Raw genomic sequence first — 16,293 nt, forward strand, 5'->3', positions numbered from 1 at the left:
ACTGCATGATGACCTTTTGATGACTCAGACTGTTGTTCACTACAAGACTTGTTCTGTTCTTATCATACAAAGAAGGAGCAGCTGAACAAGCAGTTTCACTCCCCCCCACACACACACACACACACAGAGGAGACCATAAATAGCATTTGTATTTTCTGTTGTTCAGTTCATTTGCTGTTATGGATAAAAAGTCTTTTTTGTTTCAAAATATCTGATAACTATTCGCTGACAGCTGCCAACATCTGCAAACAAATAATCTATAAAGTTATTATATTAAGTGTGTAACTGTTCATATAGAGCTTTATTAAATTTATTGCTGATGCAATCATACAGCACACTGACTTCTGAGGAAACTTTAGATGCACTCGTCATCAGAAAGGTTGCGACTCTACAGTAACTCGAACTTTGGAGCAGAGATGTAGTTCGACCCTTTGGTCTGCTGCCCCCTGCTGGTGAGAGGTGTTCAGTGACGCTGTGTCAGAGTGGCTGTTTCTGATCACGTGAACACTTTAACTTTCTTTAATCATTATACTCGTTATATTTTATCTTTTTCCCCCAAGAATTATTTTCTCTTGTCTTTGTGTTGTTATTTCCTGTTTTATTTTGGTGGTCCCTGTCCCGCGTGTTTAGAGTTTCAGTTGTGTTTCCATCGTGGACGCTGCTCTCAGATGTAACTCTGGCTGTGAAGCTGGATTTGACAAATAAGCGATTAAAGTTTAACTTTTTAAAAACATTTTTAGCGTCTGTCAGTACACAACCTTTTGTCACCACCATAGATGATGTCATACTGCTGGAACAGGCAGCTCGCCTTCTACAGACCAGAACAGGTTGATGACAAAGTCAGGATCTGAATGGTCCAGATGCTGAGGAGGTCACAGCTGGTCCGTTGAGCCTCTGCTTGCCCATTGGTCTGGGATTGAAGCCAGGTGAGACTAACCTAAGCACAGAACTCAGACGGAGACGATGTGAACAGGTATAACAGGTATAAAGTGAAGCCAGAAGACGTCAACGGCGTCCCCGTCTGAGTGGGAACTGGAGCAGAGGCGTTTCATCTCTCAGATTCTGATAACTTCCACGTGATGATTGCAGCGATGGTTTAAAATGTCTGACGAGCACGCTCAGTCATGACTGGACTTCTGTTGATCGAGCTAACACAGAGTTATGTTGAACATTTTGTAGCCACGCCCCCTCTCTGATGTCACTAACAGCGTCTCCACCCATCGTCCTTCCACACTCAGCTCACACAGAGGGAGCCGGCTCAGTTCACACAGTTTATTGTTTTTACATCGGGAGCCTGTAACCAAGGAAACGCCTGCAGGATGTAAACAGTACAAAATAAAGGCACTTAACTTACAGCTGTGAGCTCCATTAAATAGCTTCTCTTTGCTCTTCTGTACACGTATTTACAGACATGGGACAGCGAAGGAGACGAAGCACGCACGAAGCTTAAGACCAAACTGACAGATTTAAAACATCGATGTTAAAAACAGAAAGGAAAATACGGCTAAAACACAGGAAGCTGCTCCTTCACAGTAAAACACTCCGTCTGTTTGCGTGCGTCACTGGGAGGAGCTGCGGTCGTTGGCGACGTCCTGCAGGCGGCGCATTAGAGCGTTGGAGTCGGGACAGACGCGTTTGGGCGAGGCTCCCTCCTCCAGAGCCATGCCACGCTTCCTGGTCGGAGTCTCTCCGGTGCGGATCATGCTGTTGATCTCCTGGAGACGCTGAAGGGTCAGAGGTCACAGATTAGTGTTCAAAGCTGGGCTGAGCTGCACATGCTCAGACTGCTGACTCTTTGATCTCAGAGCTCGTTTATTAAACTGTTTCAGGGTGACGACGGCGTCCTGCAGGGGGACCATTTTATCGCACTTTCAGGAATCCCTCCATAATCTGACTTCCTGTTTAAAGATGTTAAATAATAACACTTGAATATTGATGAGCTGCAGCTAACCTGTGTCCGCGTTCACTGTTTAAATAAAGTTAGAGGATGAAGCACCTCGAGACGACCGTTGTTGGGACAGGAAGCTGGTTTTACGCTCAGTTTCTCCAGAAAACATCAGAGGAACACTTTATTTTGAAAAGCCAAACTGTATCCTGTATAATAAACTGTCTGAACATCATGTGAAGTTATAAACGGACCTCCAGGTACACCTCAGAGGTACGACAGACTCTCGCTCGTTTTTCTAACCGCCGCTGCCGTGCGCCGGCGGGAGACGGCGAGTGTAAATCGACCACAGAAGGTTTTAAAATCATGAAAACGTTTCAGACACACGAGGAAGTTTCAGTACGAGAAGAAACGGCGCGGCGTCAACGCGTCGTTACGGATAAAATAGCTGCTGTGAACGTGAGCAGTGACTCGTGTGGGGGCTTACGTTGGGGGGGCTGCTGCAGATGTAGTAGTGAATCTTTTCCCTGGGGGTCATCAGTGAGGGGGCGGAGCCTGCCTTGTGAGGCGAGATGTAGATGGAGTGTTTGCTGGACAGAAGCATCCGGCGGGGAGAGCCGGTCCTCACGGAGGGGTACGGACACAGAGGGGGGGTCTCGACCTGAGCACGAGAAAAACAAAGAGGTCAGGACAACAATGCTGTCACGCCCAACCGTCGGCCTCCGTCAGCCTCCGTCAGCCTCCGTCAGCCTCCGCCTGGGCTGTTTGTGCTGCTGGAGCCTTTTTAATGACATTTATTGATATTTAAATATCTTGGATTTAAAATGAGTCAAATTTAAATGTTTGGTCCAGAAGTCTCATCATCAGCTTCACAGACACTGAGCTGCTGCATTAATAATCAATAATGTTATTGATCAGCTAAATGGCTCCCAGCTCAGTCCACGTACCCCTGCAGACAGCGAGTTTGGCGAGTATTTCAGAGCGAACGGCGTCATCTGCTTGATGTACACGTTGTTGTAGAAGTGGATGAGGTCCCCTCGCTCCTGCTCCTCCTCCCCGGCGTTGGTGGTGGACGTGCACGAGGTCTTGTTGGAGGTGTTTGTGGGCGTGGAGGGGGCGCTGCCAGGCTGGGGGGTGGGTAAGGTGCTGCTGGAGCGAATAGGGACCGGGCTGACGTCGCCACCTGCTGGAAGGAAGAACAGAGTAAGAGCACAACGACATCACCTGAACACAAAGATGGCCGACGCTGTGCTTCTGCTACAAGAACACAGAGGTCGTGTCCAAATTCATGGGCTGCTTCCTCCTGAGGCCGCATTTGTAGACCGATTACGTCACAGCGACGCGCCGAAGGCTGTCCAAATTCGTAGACTCCTCCGAATGCAGCCGACAAATGCGTCCTCCTTTTCCCCGAATTTGAAGGATGGGTCGGGTGTGTCCTTCGTGGCCTACCATATCCCAGAATTCATAGCGCGGCCCAGCCAAACTCCAGTTTCCGGCAATGGCGGCCGCTACTAAGTTTTAAAATTACTCTTATTAATCTTTCTGGGCCACAAAATAAACTTTTAACATATTTTCAGAAAGTAGCTGTGTAAACATCAAATATCTGCTCGGTTTATCAAGATATCGCATATTTGCAAAAGTGCTTCGACGTTTTCGGAGACGTCTGCTACCCTCCAGCTCGACAGCTCGCCGGGAGCTCGAGGGTCACTGAAGCCGCTGAGAACGGCACAACTCCCGGCACATCATTTTCAGATCACAGCGGACTTTCGCTACTCAGGTTAAAAGTAATATATAAGTCACTTAGACAACCTAAAAATGTCATTGTTGGGCTTTTTTCAGTGTTTTATTTGTTCGTGAGTAAATCGGTTTGACTGAGATTAAAGTTATTAGATTAGATAAAATAAAACTTTATTAATCCCCCGGGTGGTTTTCACACAGCTGAATAAACATCAAACAGAAAACTGATTAAACAGAAGTGTGAGACGGTCGAGAGTTTACTCCAGTGTCCTGTTATATTTTAGATAGCAAGGAGCAGACGGACGAGTTTATTAAACTCCACCGAGACAGTGGTGACGCTAATCAGAAGGCTAGACTGTCCAATTTTCCCAGCCGTTTACTTCCGGGGGACCTGGCCCACGTAGACTGCGAAGGCCGGGTCCTCAGGAGGATGCAGCCCATGAATTTGGACACGACCTGAAAAAGAGTCTGAAATCTCCCCCTGAGCAGGAAACAGGAAGCACGTCAGATTGAGTGATGAAACTGCTGACAGCAGGAGCATGTCATTGACGCAAGACACTGATGAACGTCATAAACAGCAGGAAGGGACGATCCGGGTCAGACGTGGGCTGCAAAGCGGCTTGCAGCAGCATAAACAGACGGAGAGACATAGGTGTGGAGTCTGTAAGCTAACCCTGAGGTTAGCATCGCCAAAAAACAACCAGATTCTTCTACAGGAGCTTAATCTGTGAGAAACTGAAGGTTTATAATGCTTTTATAATCGTAACTGAACCAGACCACCTGACACGCATGCTAACATGCATGTTAACATACACCGCTAACACGCACGCTAACACACACTGCAAAAACACAGAATAACACACACGTTAACACACACCGCTAACACTCACAGCTAACACACACTGCTAAAACACAGAATAACACAAACGCTAACACACATCGCTAACACTCACAGCTAATACACACTGCTAACACTCACAGCTAACACACACTGCTAACACACACTGCTAAAACACAGAATAACACACACGCTAACACACACCACTAACACTCACAGCTAACACACACTGCTAAAACACAGAATAACACACACACGCTAACACACACTGCTAACACTCACAGCTAATACACACTGCTAACACTCACAGCTAACACACACTGCTAAAACACAGAATAACACACACGCTAACACACACTGCTAACATGCATGTTAACATACACCGGTAACACGCATGCTAACACTCACAGCTAACACACACTGCTAAAACACAGAATAACACACACTGCTAAAACACAGAATAACACACACTGCTAACACACACTGCTAACACTCACAGCTAACACACACTGCTAACACTCACAGCTAATACACACTGCTAACACTCACAGCTAATACACACTGCTAACACTCACAGCTAATACACACTGCTAACACTCACAGCTAACACACACTGCTAAAACACAGAATAACACACACTGCTAACACACACTGCTAACACACACTGCTAAAACACAGAATAACACTCACAGCTAACACACACTGCTAACACTCACAGCTAACACACACTGCTAACACTCACAGCTAATACACACTGCTAACACTCACAGCTAATACACACTGCTAACACTCACAGCTAACACACACTGCTAAAACACAGAATAACACACACGCTAACACTCACAGCTAACACACAGAATAACACACACGCTTATACACACTGCTAACACTCACAGCTAACACACAGAATAACACACACGCTTATACACACTGCTAACACTCACAGCTAACACACACTGCTAAAACACAGAATAACACACACGCTATCACTCACAGCTAACACACAGAATAACACTCACAGCTAACACACACTGCTAAAACACAGAATAACACACACTGCTAACACTCACAGCTAATGCACACTGCTAACACTCACAGCTAACACACACTGCTAACGGAGTTGATGTTTCCACACGTTTGAACCGACTGAGCATGCTCAGGGAGGTCAACCTCAGGATGAGGTCATGTGTCTATACCTGCGTCCTGGCTGCCGTCTGTGAGCGGGTTCGGTTTGTTGGTGCTGGAGTGACGCCTCCTCCTCCCTGAGATCAGCACGCTCCTGTAGACCTGAAACACGAACACAGAACATCGGAGAACATCAGCAGCAGCTCGTCACCCCTCGTTTTTCCTCACACAGCAAGCTGGAGGGAGGAAGAGTTCCTTACATTGCTGCTGGCCTGAGGCTGAGAGCGGTAACACTTCATGATGTTCTGGAAGGATCTGTCCTCTTTGGTCACCTGACAGAAGCAAACAGGTCACATGTTACTGGAGCACAGAGCTCACAGAGACGTTCCTCCTGCAGCACCAAGTCAAAGACGAGCAGAAAAGCTGAAAACAAGCGTGCTCAGCTTCCTGTTACCAGAGAGTCAAGAGTTGAGTGACAGTAAAGCTGGAGGCAGAGAGTTAACCCTTCAAAGCTCCTGCAGGTGAAGGTGGGACACCTCTGGCCTTTCTGAACTGAACCTGCTCGTCTTCTTTGTGAGTCTCTGAACATCTACCTTCATCTCTGAGCTCGTTGTCACGACGATGAAGAACCTGACTGACCTTGGCCATGACGTAGACGGCACACATGAGGAGCTGGTCCAGGTGTCGGTCCATCATCATGTCCGTGCAGTGGACCAGCGAGTACTCGAAGCAGGTCCAGATCTTCCTCCGGAGCTCCGGCATGATGTCCAGCCGGGCGCACAGGTCTCGGAGGCGGACGCTGGCGAGGTGGTACACCTGGGAGGAAACACCGCAGGTAAACGAATCACACCTACACAGCGGAAGCAGGGCCGCACTGAGCATGTGCACGAGCACGTACCTTCCTGAAGAACAGTGACAGCGAGCCCTTCCTCAGCGCGCCGCCGGCCGGTTTAGGGGCCGGCTTGACAGTGGCTGGTTGGACGGCGATGGTGCCGGCGAGCGCCTGCGGGGGCAGCGGCTGCAGAGCGGCACCAGCCTGTCCTGTCACGCTCACCTGCACCGGGATGAAGGTAATCCCTCCGCTCTCATTGGCTATCCCTGCAGAGAGGTCAAAGGTCAGAGCGTGCCGTTTCTCACCTTCACCTTCGGGCTCGTGTTTTCTGACCCTCACCCTGCACCGGGATGGTCACTGTCTGCCCGTTGTTGGCGGTCACGGTGGCAGTTGCCATAGTGACCACAGTCTGCCCCGCCGGGATGGCCGTGACGAGGCTCGCCTGGGTGGGCTTGGCGACAGCAGTGCTGGCGGAGCCACTGGAGGCGAGGCCGGGCTCGCTGTCCACGGGGTCAACAAAGAGACGGCGGCGAGCCGTGCTGGCCGGCGGTGAGCTGTAACGGTCCAACAGGGTGGTTGGGGAGGGGGACACACCTGTAGGAGGAAGAGGAGGGCCAATGAGCTCCAAGAGTCCTTTAGCCGCATCAGAAGTCACACACACAGTGTGCAGGTGTGACAGGTATCAGGTGTGTGACCTTTGAGCGTGCTGCTGCTGCTGAGCTCGGCGCCGTGGCTGACCGGAGTGACGGGAACGCTGCCGGAGCTGCTCTCATCCTGCTGCTCCAGGTACTGAGGAGGCATCACCTGAAACACACACACCTGCTGATGAAACACACCTGAAACTTTGTTCAGCCAAAGAAGAAGAGGAGAAGCGAGGACGAGACTTTCACGCAGCAGGCGGGACGTTTTCACGGATCAACAGGACCAGAATCAGCTGATCACAGCGAGGCCTCCTGCAGGTTTTATTCACCAGAGTCAGAAACCACCAAACACGAAGGTCTGCAGTTACATTTGCCCTCAGGACACACGAACAAAAAAGCACAAAGAAGGAAACACTGACACGTATATCATCCAACATGGACGGACCTCCTGGCAGCTGGGGGCGTGGTCTTTGGCCCCACGGAGGCTCTCCCACAGCGGGGAATCGCCAGTCCAGGCCAGACTCTCCAGGACCTGCTCCTCCACCTGGTTCAGGTGCTTCACCACCTCTCGAAACAGACCCTGCTCCGCCCGCACCAGCACCTCAATCACCTGCAGAGACAGACGACAAGCTTTCTTCATCCAACTGTTCATCCATCCATCCATCCAATCATCATCCATCATCCATCATCCATCCATCCATCCAATCATCATCCATCATCCATCCATCCAATCATCATCCATCGTCCATCATCCATCCATCCATCCATCCATCCAAACATCATCCATCATCCATCCATCCAAACATCATCCATCATCCATCCATCCAATCATCATCCATCATCCATCATCCATCCATCCATCCAATCATCATCCATCGTCCATCATCCATCCATCCATCCAATCATCATCCATCATCCATCCAAACATCATCCATCATCCATCCAAACATCATCCATCATCAATCCAAACATCATCCATCCAAACATCATCCATCCAATCATCATCCATCATCCATCCAAACATCATCCATCATCCATCCAAACATCATCCATCCAAACATCATCCATCATCAATCCAAACATCATCCATCCAAACATCATCCATCCAATCATCATCCATCCATCCATCCAATCATCATCCATCATCCATCCAATCATCATCCATCATCCATCCAATCATCATCCATCATCCATCCAATCATCATCCATCATCCATCCAATCATCATCCATCATCAATCCAATCATCATCCATCATCCATCCAATCATCATCCATCATCCATCCAATCATCATCCATCATCCATCCAATCATCATCCATCATCCATCCATCCAAACATCATCCATCATCCATCCATCCAAACATCATCCATCATCCATCCATCCAATCATCATCCATCATCCATCATCCATCCATCCATCCAATCATCATCCATCGTCCATCATCCATCCATCCATCCAATCATCATCCATCATCCATCCAAACATCATCCATCATCCATCCAAACATCATCCATCATCAATCCAAACATCATCCATCATCAATCCAAACATCATCCATCCAAACATCATCCATCCAATCATCATCCATCATCCATCCAAACATCATCCATCATCCATCCAAACATCATCCATCCAAACATCATCCATCATCCATCCAAACATCATCCATCCAATCATCATCCATCATCCATCCAAACATCATCCATCATCAATCCAAACATCATCCATCCAAACATCATCCATCCAATCATCATCCATCCATCCATCCAATCATCATCCATCATCCATCCAATCATCATCCATCATCCATCCAATCATCATCCATCATCCATCCAATCATCATCCATCATCCATCCAATCATCATCCATCATCCATCCAAACATCATCCATCATCAATCCAAACATCATCCATCCAAACATCATCCATCCAATCATCATCCATCATCCATCCAAACATCATCCATCATCCATCCAAACATCATCCATCATCCATCCAATCATCATCCATCCAAACATCGTCCATCATCCATCCAATCATCTGGCGTTTTCTGACAAACAAACCTTGCTAGGACCTACTTTTTGATGAGGGCGTATTGATACCTTGTAGAAGTGATAGGCAGGCAGCTGGAAGATGCCAAGCACGTTGGGGAAATCTCCAGGAGGTCTGTAGGAGAAGATGACGATCTCCAAGCAGCAGGCGAGCAGAGAGCGGTGGAAGATATCCTGCTCCAGAATACACTGCAACACACACACACACACACTCTATAAGATGACTTTATCAGTACACGGCTGCATGTGAGATAATCAGAGAAAAACTGTAAGTGTGCACCGAGGAGCTCATCTGAACGAGCAGATTCAAACAGGAAGCAGATGAAGCAGTGATGGAGGCTGACATAAAGAAGGATTATTCTGATCTGTGACTAATGCAAAGTTGCTCTGAAAATAGAAATAAGTGTTTTTCCCTCACAGACAGGTCGGCGTCGCCCAGAATCATCTTCTCTCTCTCGATGACTGACTCCAGGATCCTGTAGTAGAGCGCCTCTGCCAGGTGGAAGTACTTCACCGCCATGTCTGCGAGGACAAACGTTACTCGGTCACAGCAGGAAGTCGCTCGTGTGCAGTGATGCGAGGCTACGTGCATACCTTTGCCCATGGCCCTGCCCCCGTCTGTGGCGCCGTCCTCATAGTGCTGGGAGAAGATGTCAAACATGTCGTTCAGGCGCCGGCTGATGGCGTTGCTCGGGTCTCTGGCGCAGCTCCTGGGCGAAACGAGAGCAGGCGTGTTGAAAGGGTCAGCGATAAAGACGACGTCAGACACGCTGACACGTACCTGAGCGTCTCGGCCAGCTTGGCGCTCGGCCCCTGCTTGGTGCCCGACAGCAGCGTGTGGAGACGCCCCACGCTCTTCATGGCGGAGGAGAGCGGAGACGCCAGGCTGCCCTCCTGCACGTACTTCCTGCCCGTCAGTGGGGTGGAGACTTTCAGAGCCGAGGCCTGGGGGGGGGAGGTGGCATGTTAGCAAGGTGGGAAGCAGACCAATCAGAGAGCGTAAAAGAGGCAAGGTCAGGTCTTACAGCGAGGCTGGTGTGGAGCCTGAAGGTGGCGCTGTTCTGGTTCTCCGCCCCCTCGCACAGGCAGGGCCCCGGGGTGCCAATGTCCTCGCTCGCTCCCTCGCCGGTGAAGATCCTCTCGTCCAGGCTGCCCGTGGCCAAAACGTGCTCCTCGTACAGGCGGCTGAGCGCCAAACTGAGGGCGAATCAGAGCAGAGGGCGGTCAGCGGCGTCCACATCCAGGGGGCGGAGTCAGAAACACGTGGGTCTTTAGTTTACCCCCTGCTACAGATAAACAGCACCAACTAACCAACACAGACTTACAGACTGTCTCCAAAGTTCATGGGGTCCAGGAAGCCGGTCAGGCTGTCCTCCTTTCCTCGGAGAATCTGCCAACGAACACGACAGGAAGTTCAGTGTAACGCCAACATGGTTCCTACCTGTGCAGGTACGAAGCACCTGCTCTATGTGACCAAACCAACCACCGTCATACTATTATTCATTTACATTTAATCGTATAAAACTTTAAATGATTTCTGATGTTTGATGTGATTTATCAGCAGAGCTCTGCAGACGAACAGCCAACACGTTAAAGACGCGCTCGCTTTACTGCATCCTGACACGTGTTCAACACGGGCTCACACTCAGTCTCAGCCCCAAGCTGCTCCGGCTGTGCTGTGGGCCGGACCATAGTCTTTGCTGGGCTGATTCTGGCCCCCGGGCCTCATGTTTGACCCCTCTGCTTTAGCCCAGATCACTAACATGCAGTTTTCCAACAGCCTCACTAACGCCGCGAGTGAAACACACGCCCGTCATTCTTCTTTTACCCCGTGGAGTGCTCGCCGTGGCTCTCGAGGCCCGGCACCTGCTCAGGTGTGGGAGGAGGTGGCTCACCCTCTTGTGGAAGAGCTTCTTGATGAAGGGTTTCCAGAAGTGCTCTTTGACCCCTTTGGCCTCCAGCACCAGGCCGTCGTGCAGCCGGCACAGCTGCTCCATGAAGCAGAACGGGCCCGCGGCCGGCCGGAAGTCCTTGGTGCCGAAGTCCTCAGGAAGCCCTGTGGGCCGGAGAGACAGCGTTACCATGGAGACATGACAACACACAAACTTATTTTTAATGATAACATCATTGAAACTTTCATTCCTCGTGTGTTAACCCCACAGCGGCCCCAGGAGGCTCCGCCTCCTCAGGCGCGTTGATAATATTGTTCAGCTCCTGGTTCACTGCAGCTGATTCAATCCAAGGATAAGAATCCAGAATCCAGTTCAGTCAGCACGACCTTCTTCCTGTTTAACAGGAAGTTCCTTTCATACCTGCAGCAGGTATTTAACCCAAACCTTCAGTCTCGTGTCACCTGAGCGGGCTGAACCGCGGGCTAAACGCGCACCTTTCTTTAAATGTTAGTTTCATGCTGAAACGCTGCTCGTGGACGTTTAACGAAGCAGGCAAGCTCCCCGAGTCTGACCTCGCTCAGCTCCAGGGTTGTGCCTGACGGGATCACGTGGTGTTTCGGGGCCTCACGGGGGCGCACAGGAAACCCGACAGGAAGTGAGGGCAGCGCTGACACAGCCTGCTGCCGGCTCCACCTTTGATTTATTTGAGGTGTGACGCAACGCTGCAGGTGAGCGATAAGCAGGCTTCCTCTGCAGCCGACATGATTGATTCAAAGAATCGGAGACGTTACTATAGCAACCAAACCCTGAACCGAGCGCGGACCACACGTCTGTTAACAGAGGCAGGAACGATGTGTACTCAGGACGCCACCTTTGAACTCGGGGTTCAGCAGGTCCTTCCTGGCGTTGCACAGCAGGGCGTTGGTGAAGACGAGGTCGAGGGCGCACAGCAGCAGGTGGTACGAGTTCACCAGGTCGTCGCTGATCATCGGGAAGTTCCCTGAAAGAAGAAGCAGAAACGTCATCGAGGAAAAACTGGACTTGTTAGCGTGCATGAGCAGAACCAGAGCTGAGAGCAGGAAGTGAGCCGCACGCCGAGACCTGGCGTTCCAGCTGAGTGACTGCTGGGACGCAGAAGAGATTGAAGCGTCTGATTATTGATTATCCCATTTCTGCAGCTCTCGACAGAGAAACAGCGCGCACGTGAGCGACAGCGGGAAGGAAAACTCCACCTGTCTGTGACGAGCTGTTGTTTGCACCGGGGGCGCTGTGACGCACTTCTCTGACATCATTAAACAGGAAGTGCTTACCTTTGGCGTGGACAAACAGCACCCAGCAGAAGTTGAAGACCTCGGTCACGGTGCACGGGTGGCGTCTGCAAAACAAAGAGCGCACGTAGGTTACCAGGCAGCACTGCAGACCCGCCCCCGCCTGGCGACCACACCAACAAACACCAAAGGACTGAATACTGAGCGGTTAGCGTGAAGGTGAGGTCAGAGGTCACGGTCCCACCTCTGCTTGCGGCTGCGGTGCACTCGTGGCGGCTCCTCTGACGGCGCCCTGAAGATGGATTTGAAGATGGGGACGTACTTCTTGAAGATGACGGCGGACACGATGAAGTTCCTCTCCAGCTTGTCGGTGCTCTGACGGAAGTCCGGCGGCAGGTCGGCCATGTCCTGCCACTTCTTCATCTTACTGAAGAACTCGATGAGGCTGCGGAGGAGCAGAGGGCGGGGACGTGAGCCACGAAGACGACGTGGTCGCCTCTAAACCCTTCACAGAGCGCACATCCTACAGGGTCTATTATTTGTTTCTATTTATTTCTATTTTGTGTTTTTGTTTTTAGATCATGAGCTTTGGGAGATAAAATCAGCAGATCAGATAAAGTGACCGAATCACAAATATCTGAACATAAATCTCATTGTTTGTTTACAGCTTCATGTTATGATCACACAATTAAAAACTTTTAAAAACTTTTAATTTTTATTATAGTGATTATTTCCATTTTATTCTATTTTTATTTATTCATCATTTTAAATATTTTGTAACTGATATATTTAGTTTTCCTGCTCGTTTCCAGCTGTTTGTGTGTCTGAGTGGTTCTCGTGTTCATAGTCTTTTGTCTATTTCCTGTTTTATTTTGAAGGTCTGCCTGCTGGCCCCGCCCTGATTCTCTTCACCTGGGTTACCTGCCTGGCCGTGTGTCGTTATGTCATCAGTGATTGTGTTTCTGTGGGTGTGAAGGTGGAGAGGGGCGCACCGACCTCATCTCGGAGCAGCGCAGGATCCGGGTCAGAGAGACGTAGTTCCCCTCGGCCGTGCCTTTTCCTACCGTGGGCACAGACGACCTGCAGGCCACGTAGAGGGCGCACGCCAGCCAGTGCAGCTCGCTGCCCTGCGACAGGAAACGAGATGACAGGAAGCTTTGCAGACGTTAATGAATAAATATAATTTTTATTTAAAAGGACGAAGGACGCATCGAGGGATGGACAGCACTCTCATCTCCTTCGGTAGTGAACACTTGCTCCCTGAGCAGAGAGCTCCGGCTGTGACGTCGCTCTGAGGCTGACCTCCATCATCTGGACCTGAGCTTTTCTAAAAACGACTCAGCTTCAGGAACCTGAGTTTGAACCCATCCTGAGCAGATCTAATGTAAGAACACAGCCTCCTGTGACTAAAAACACCTGTAAATAACTTCAGGTGTACCCCGCCCCTCAGCCTGTGACGACAAACCCCGCCCCTCAGGCGTTCCTGGGTATTTAATGGTCACACTCAGTGTACTTAGAGCCATCACTGAAGTAAAATAAAGCGCCATACTGTACTCCAAGTACACAAGTACAGTACTTAAAGTACTCGTTATGCTGATATTAGTGTAGCGCAGTTCTTCATTATTACTGTTTAACACCTCGGACTGCTGGGCGGAGCAACATAAACACCACCTTCACCTGATGGAGGAGGAAACACCCTGCAGGGCACCGAAGTACTCGAGTAAAAGTATTCAGATACTTGTTGCTGCAGAAGAACGACAGCGCTACAGTTAAAGAGGCTTCCGCCCGCCCCCTGGGGACACGCCCCTGCCCTTGGACGCCGAGACCCGTCAGAAACACGCCACAGAGCCACCTGTCCAGGTGAGCGTGCTTACCTCCAGGGTGAAGTTCCTGCTGATGTTCTCGTAGCTCCCCCACGCCTCCCCGCTCGCCTCCTCGTCCATGTTCAGCGCCCTGCAGAGCTCCTCGAACCCGCGGCGCGCTCTCTGCGCGGTTTCGTCCTCGTCGCTCATTTTCACCGACCGGACAGTGTCGACCCCGCCGGGCACAGGGGGCCTCCCGCGGACACGCTATTCACGGGGCTGATGTCCTGAATAACGGCGTTATTACCGAGCACCGGGGCTCCCGGCCTGCGAGGCCATTTAAAAGTCCTTTGACTGACAGATACGCACGCATGCGCGGCTGCCAGCCACAGCGTCAAACGTCACGTCTCAGCGTACGTGCTTTAGCGAATAGCACAAACAACGTAGCGGGGCCCCGCCCACTAAGGGTGCGTAGCTGAGTGTGAGTGGGTGGGCCCACCTGTCAATCACACTGGTGCTGCTTCCGGTTGTTTTGTGTTTTTCGCTGGTGTGGCGCTCCGCTCGCCCGGAAGTCCATCTGAAAAACATTAAATTATAACTTTTGTAAAATCTGTGAGCGGTAAAAGGCGGGAAACACAAACCTGTACAAACGTTTAAATGAGCGCTCATCGTTCGGCTCTCATTAATCTGCTGCACAGGCCTCACAGTGCAGTGAAAGCGAGGATGAAACGGGACAAAGACTCAGCTGTCAGAACAACCCAAATAAAGCTGCTCAACCATGACATTAGTGTGTGAAAGGAAAGCAGTCATTATATCTCAGTTTGATAGATTAATACTGCAGTTACCACAAAACTGTGACTGTGGGCAGCAGATTAGACCCTGAGTACATCCTGGCTGTGCTGTAGCACTGTACATACTCTGCTCCACCCTTCAGATTCTTTAATAATCAGGCCTGAACCACACTCCCTGACTGTGGGTGGGAATCAGTGTAGATGACAGAGATCATTCACTAAACAGCAGATAGGAACCCAAACGAGTCGTAAAAATAAAGATGTTAGTCAGAGTTATTGCACTTTATGTGTTGGATTAAATCTCAGATTCTATAAATTGATTGTAGTTTTGTTTAGAATCTGGAGGTGACTCTACACCTTTAAATATCATCACTAATAAAGTTCAAATTAATCTTAATGAACTTAAACTGTGACTCATGCATTTGTCTCACGGTCCTCAACAAAACTTTATTATCATAAAGTTAATTTACCGTTAATCTGAACACGCAGAACTCACGCACACATTTCTTCACCTCATGCTGGATTTTCTGCCCCGTGATGCAATCAAGTGTTAATTATTGTAAAGTTGTAAATGTTTCGTCTTCTTCTTGCAGAGGCTCCTTTCAATAAAGCGTTAAAGACAGAATAATAGAACAATAAACTCACTTAGAGACTGAAGTCATCACTTTAGGAATGTGTCAGAAACTCATTTTAATGATCTTACCACCGTTTTTTAAAGCTACTGAAAGTTTGCAGCGCTGATAGAAACTCTATCATCTAACATCTTGAGATTAATCTTTGTTGATTATCGTTGCATTCTCTCCTCACATCGATGTAGAAACGTGCATCTCGTCTGGAGCGACGGCCTTGCAGGTCTCTGTCACTCGTTGTTTAACCTTGTCTCCTTCTGTTGCAACGCTCCATCCTAGTCACATGTTGTCACATGTTAAGAGTCCTGAAGTCTCCTTCAGATCCTTTCACATATGTGTGCATCTTGTACAGTTTTGATAACTCTTCCTTCTTTAAAGTAACAGGAAGTGATTTTCTTGTGTTTTTACGTTGTTTTCTTGGTCTTTTGTTGCCTATTTGAGTGTTGTTTGGTTTTTAAGGTCTGTAGTACGCTGGCAAGTTTATCGCCTTATAACAGTGGATCTTCAGAACTGTAATTTTTCCAACTTTAAAGTTCATCTCTATACATCAGGCTGCAGTGTGCTGTTGGTCCCTGAATGAACTGATTTGTGTGTTTTTAAGGTGAGAAAATTATTTAAAGGTGCCAGTCAAACATTCCTCTGACTTTCTCGTTCCCATCTTGCCTGAACCAGACTTGAAACCAGTGACTGAGACCAGAATCTCATCACTGAGGTCAGAGGTCAAGCTGAGCAGGAGACTCATTATCCAGTCAATCTTCAGAGGACTCGCCCCCTGCTGGACAGCAGCGGGACTGCAGAAAGA

At 49.4% G+C, this 16,293-nt stretch overlaps 1 protein-coding gene across 3 annotated transcripts; it reads right to left on the reverse strand.

Moving 5' to 3' along the window:
• Positions 1-294: 294 nt before the first annotated feature.
• Positions 295-14,427, reverse strand: rbl2 (retinoblastoma-like 2 (p130)). Of its 3 annotated transcripts, none has more exons than XM_087844247.1 (22): positions 14,144-14,427; positions 13,266-13,396; positions 12,514-12,714; positions 12,312-12,376; positions 11,873-12,001; positions 11,005-11,165; positions 10,435-10,499; positions 10,135-10,306; positions 9,891-10,054; positions 9,704-9,819; positions 9,528-9,631; positions 9,161-9,298; positions 7,504-7,668; positions 7,113-7,221; positions 6,757-7,011; positions 6,484-6,683; positions 6,225-6,401; positions 5,846-5,917; positions 5,657-5,747; positions 2,833-3,068; positions 2,373-2,546; positions 295-1,724 (listed from the first exon to the last, which is right to left on the reverse strand). In XM_087844247.1, the coding sequence occupies exons 1-22, from the start codon at positions 14,279-14,281 to the stop codon at positions 1,560-1,562; spliced, it is 3,228 nt and encodes a 1,075-aa protein (XP_087700373.1). In that variant the 5' UTR covers positions 14,282-14,427; the 3' UTR covers positions 295-1,559. The 3 variants fall into 3 exon arrangements, with proteins under 3 accessions (XP_087700373.1, XP_087700372.1, XP_087700371.1); XM_087844246.1 differs by having other exon boundaries at positions 2,833-3,071; XM_087844245.1 differs by having other exon boundaries at positions 2,833-3,071; positions 9,528-9,819.
• Between the last annotated feature and the right edge of the window lie 1,866 nt (positions 14,428-16,293).

Source organism: Neolamprologus brichardi, chromosome 7 (genome assembly GCF_056152115.1).
Source record: "Neolamprologus brichardi isolate AB-2024 chromosome 7, ASM5615211v1, whole genome shotgun sequence".
Taxonomy (NCBI): domain Eukaryota; kingdom Metazoa; phylum Chordata; class Actinopteri; order Cichliformes; family Cichlidae; genus Neolamprologus; species Neolamprologus brichardi.

Coding starts and splice junctions, on each gene's coding strand:
- rbl2 (XM_087844245.1), bottom strand. CDS start 14,281: ATGAGCGACGAGGACGAAACCGCGCAGAGAGCGCGCCGCGGGTTCGAG. Junction 7,222..7,503: donor ACGCCCCCAGCTGCCAGGAG/GTCCGTCCATGT, acceptor TGTGTGTTTCAG/GTGATGCCTCCTCAGTACCT. Junction 3,072..5,656: donor AGACGGCAGCCAGGACGCAG/GTATAGACACAT, acceptor TCTTCCTTCCAG/CAGGTGGCGACGTCAGCCCG.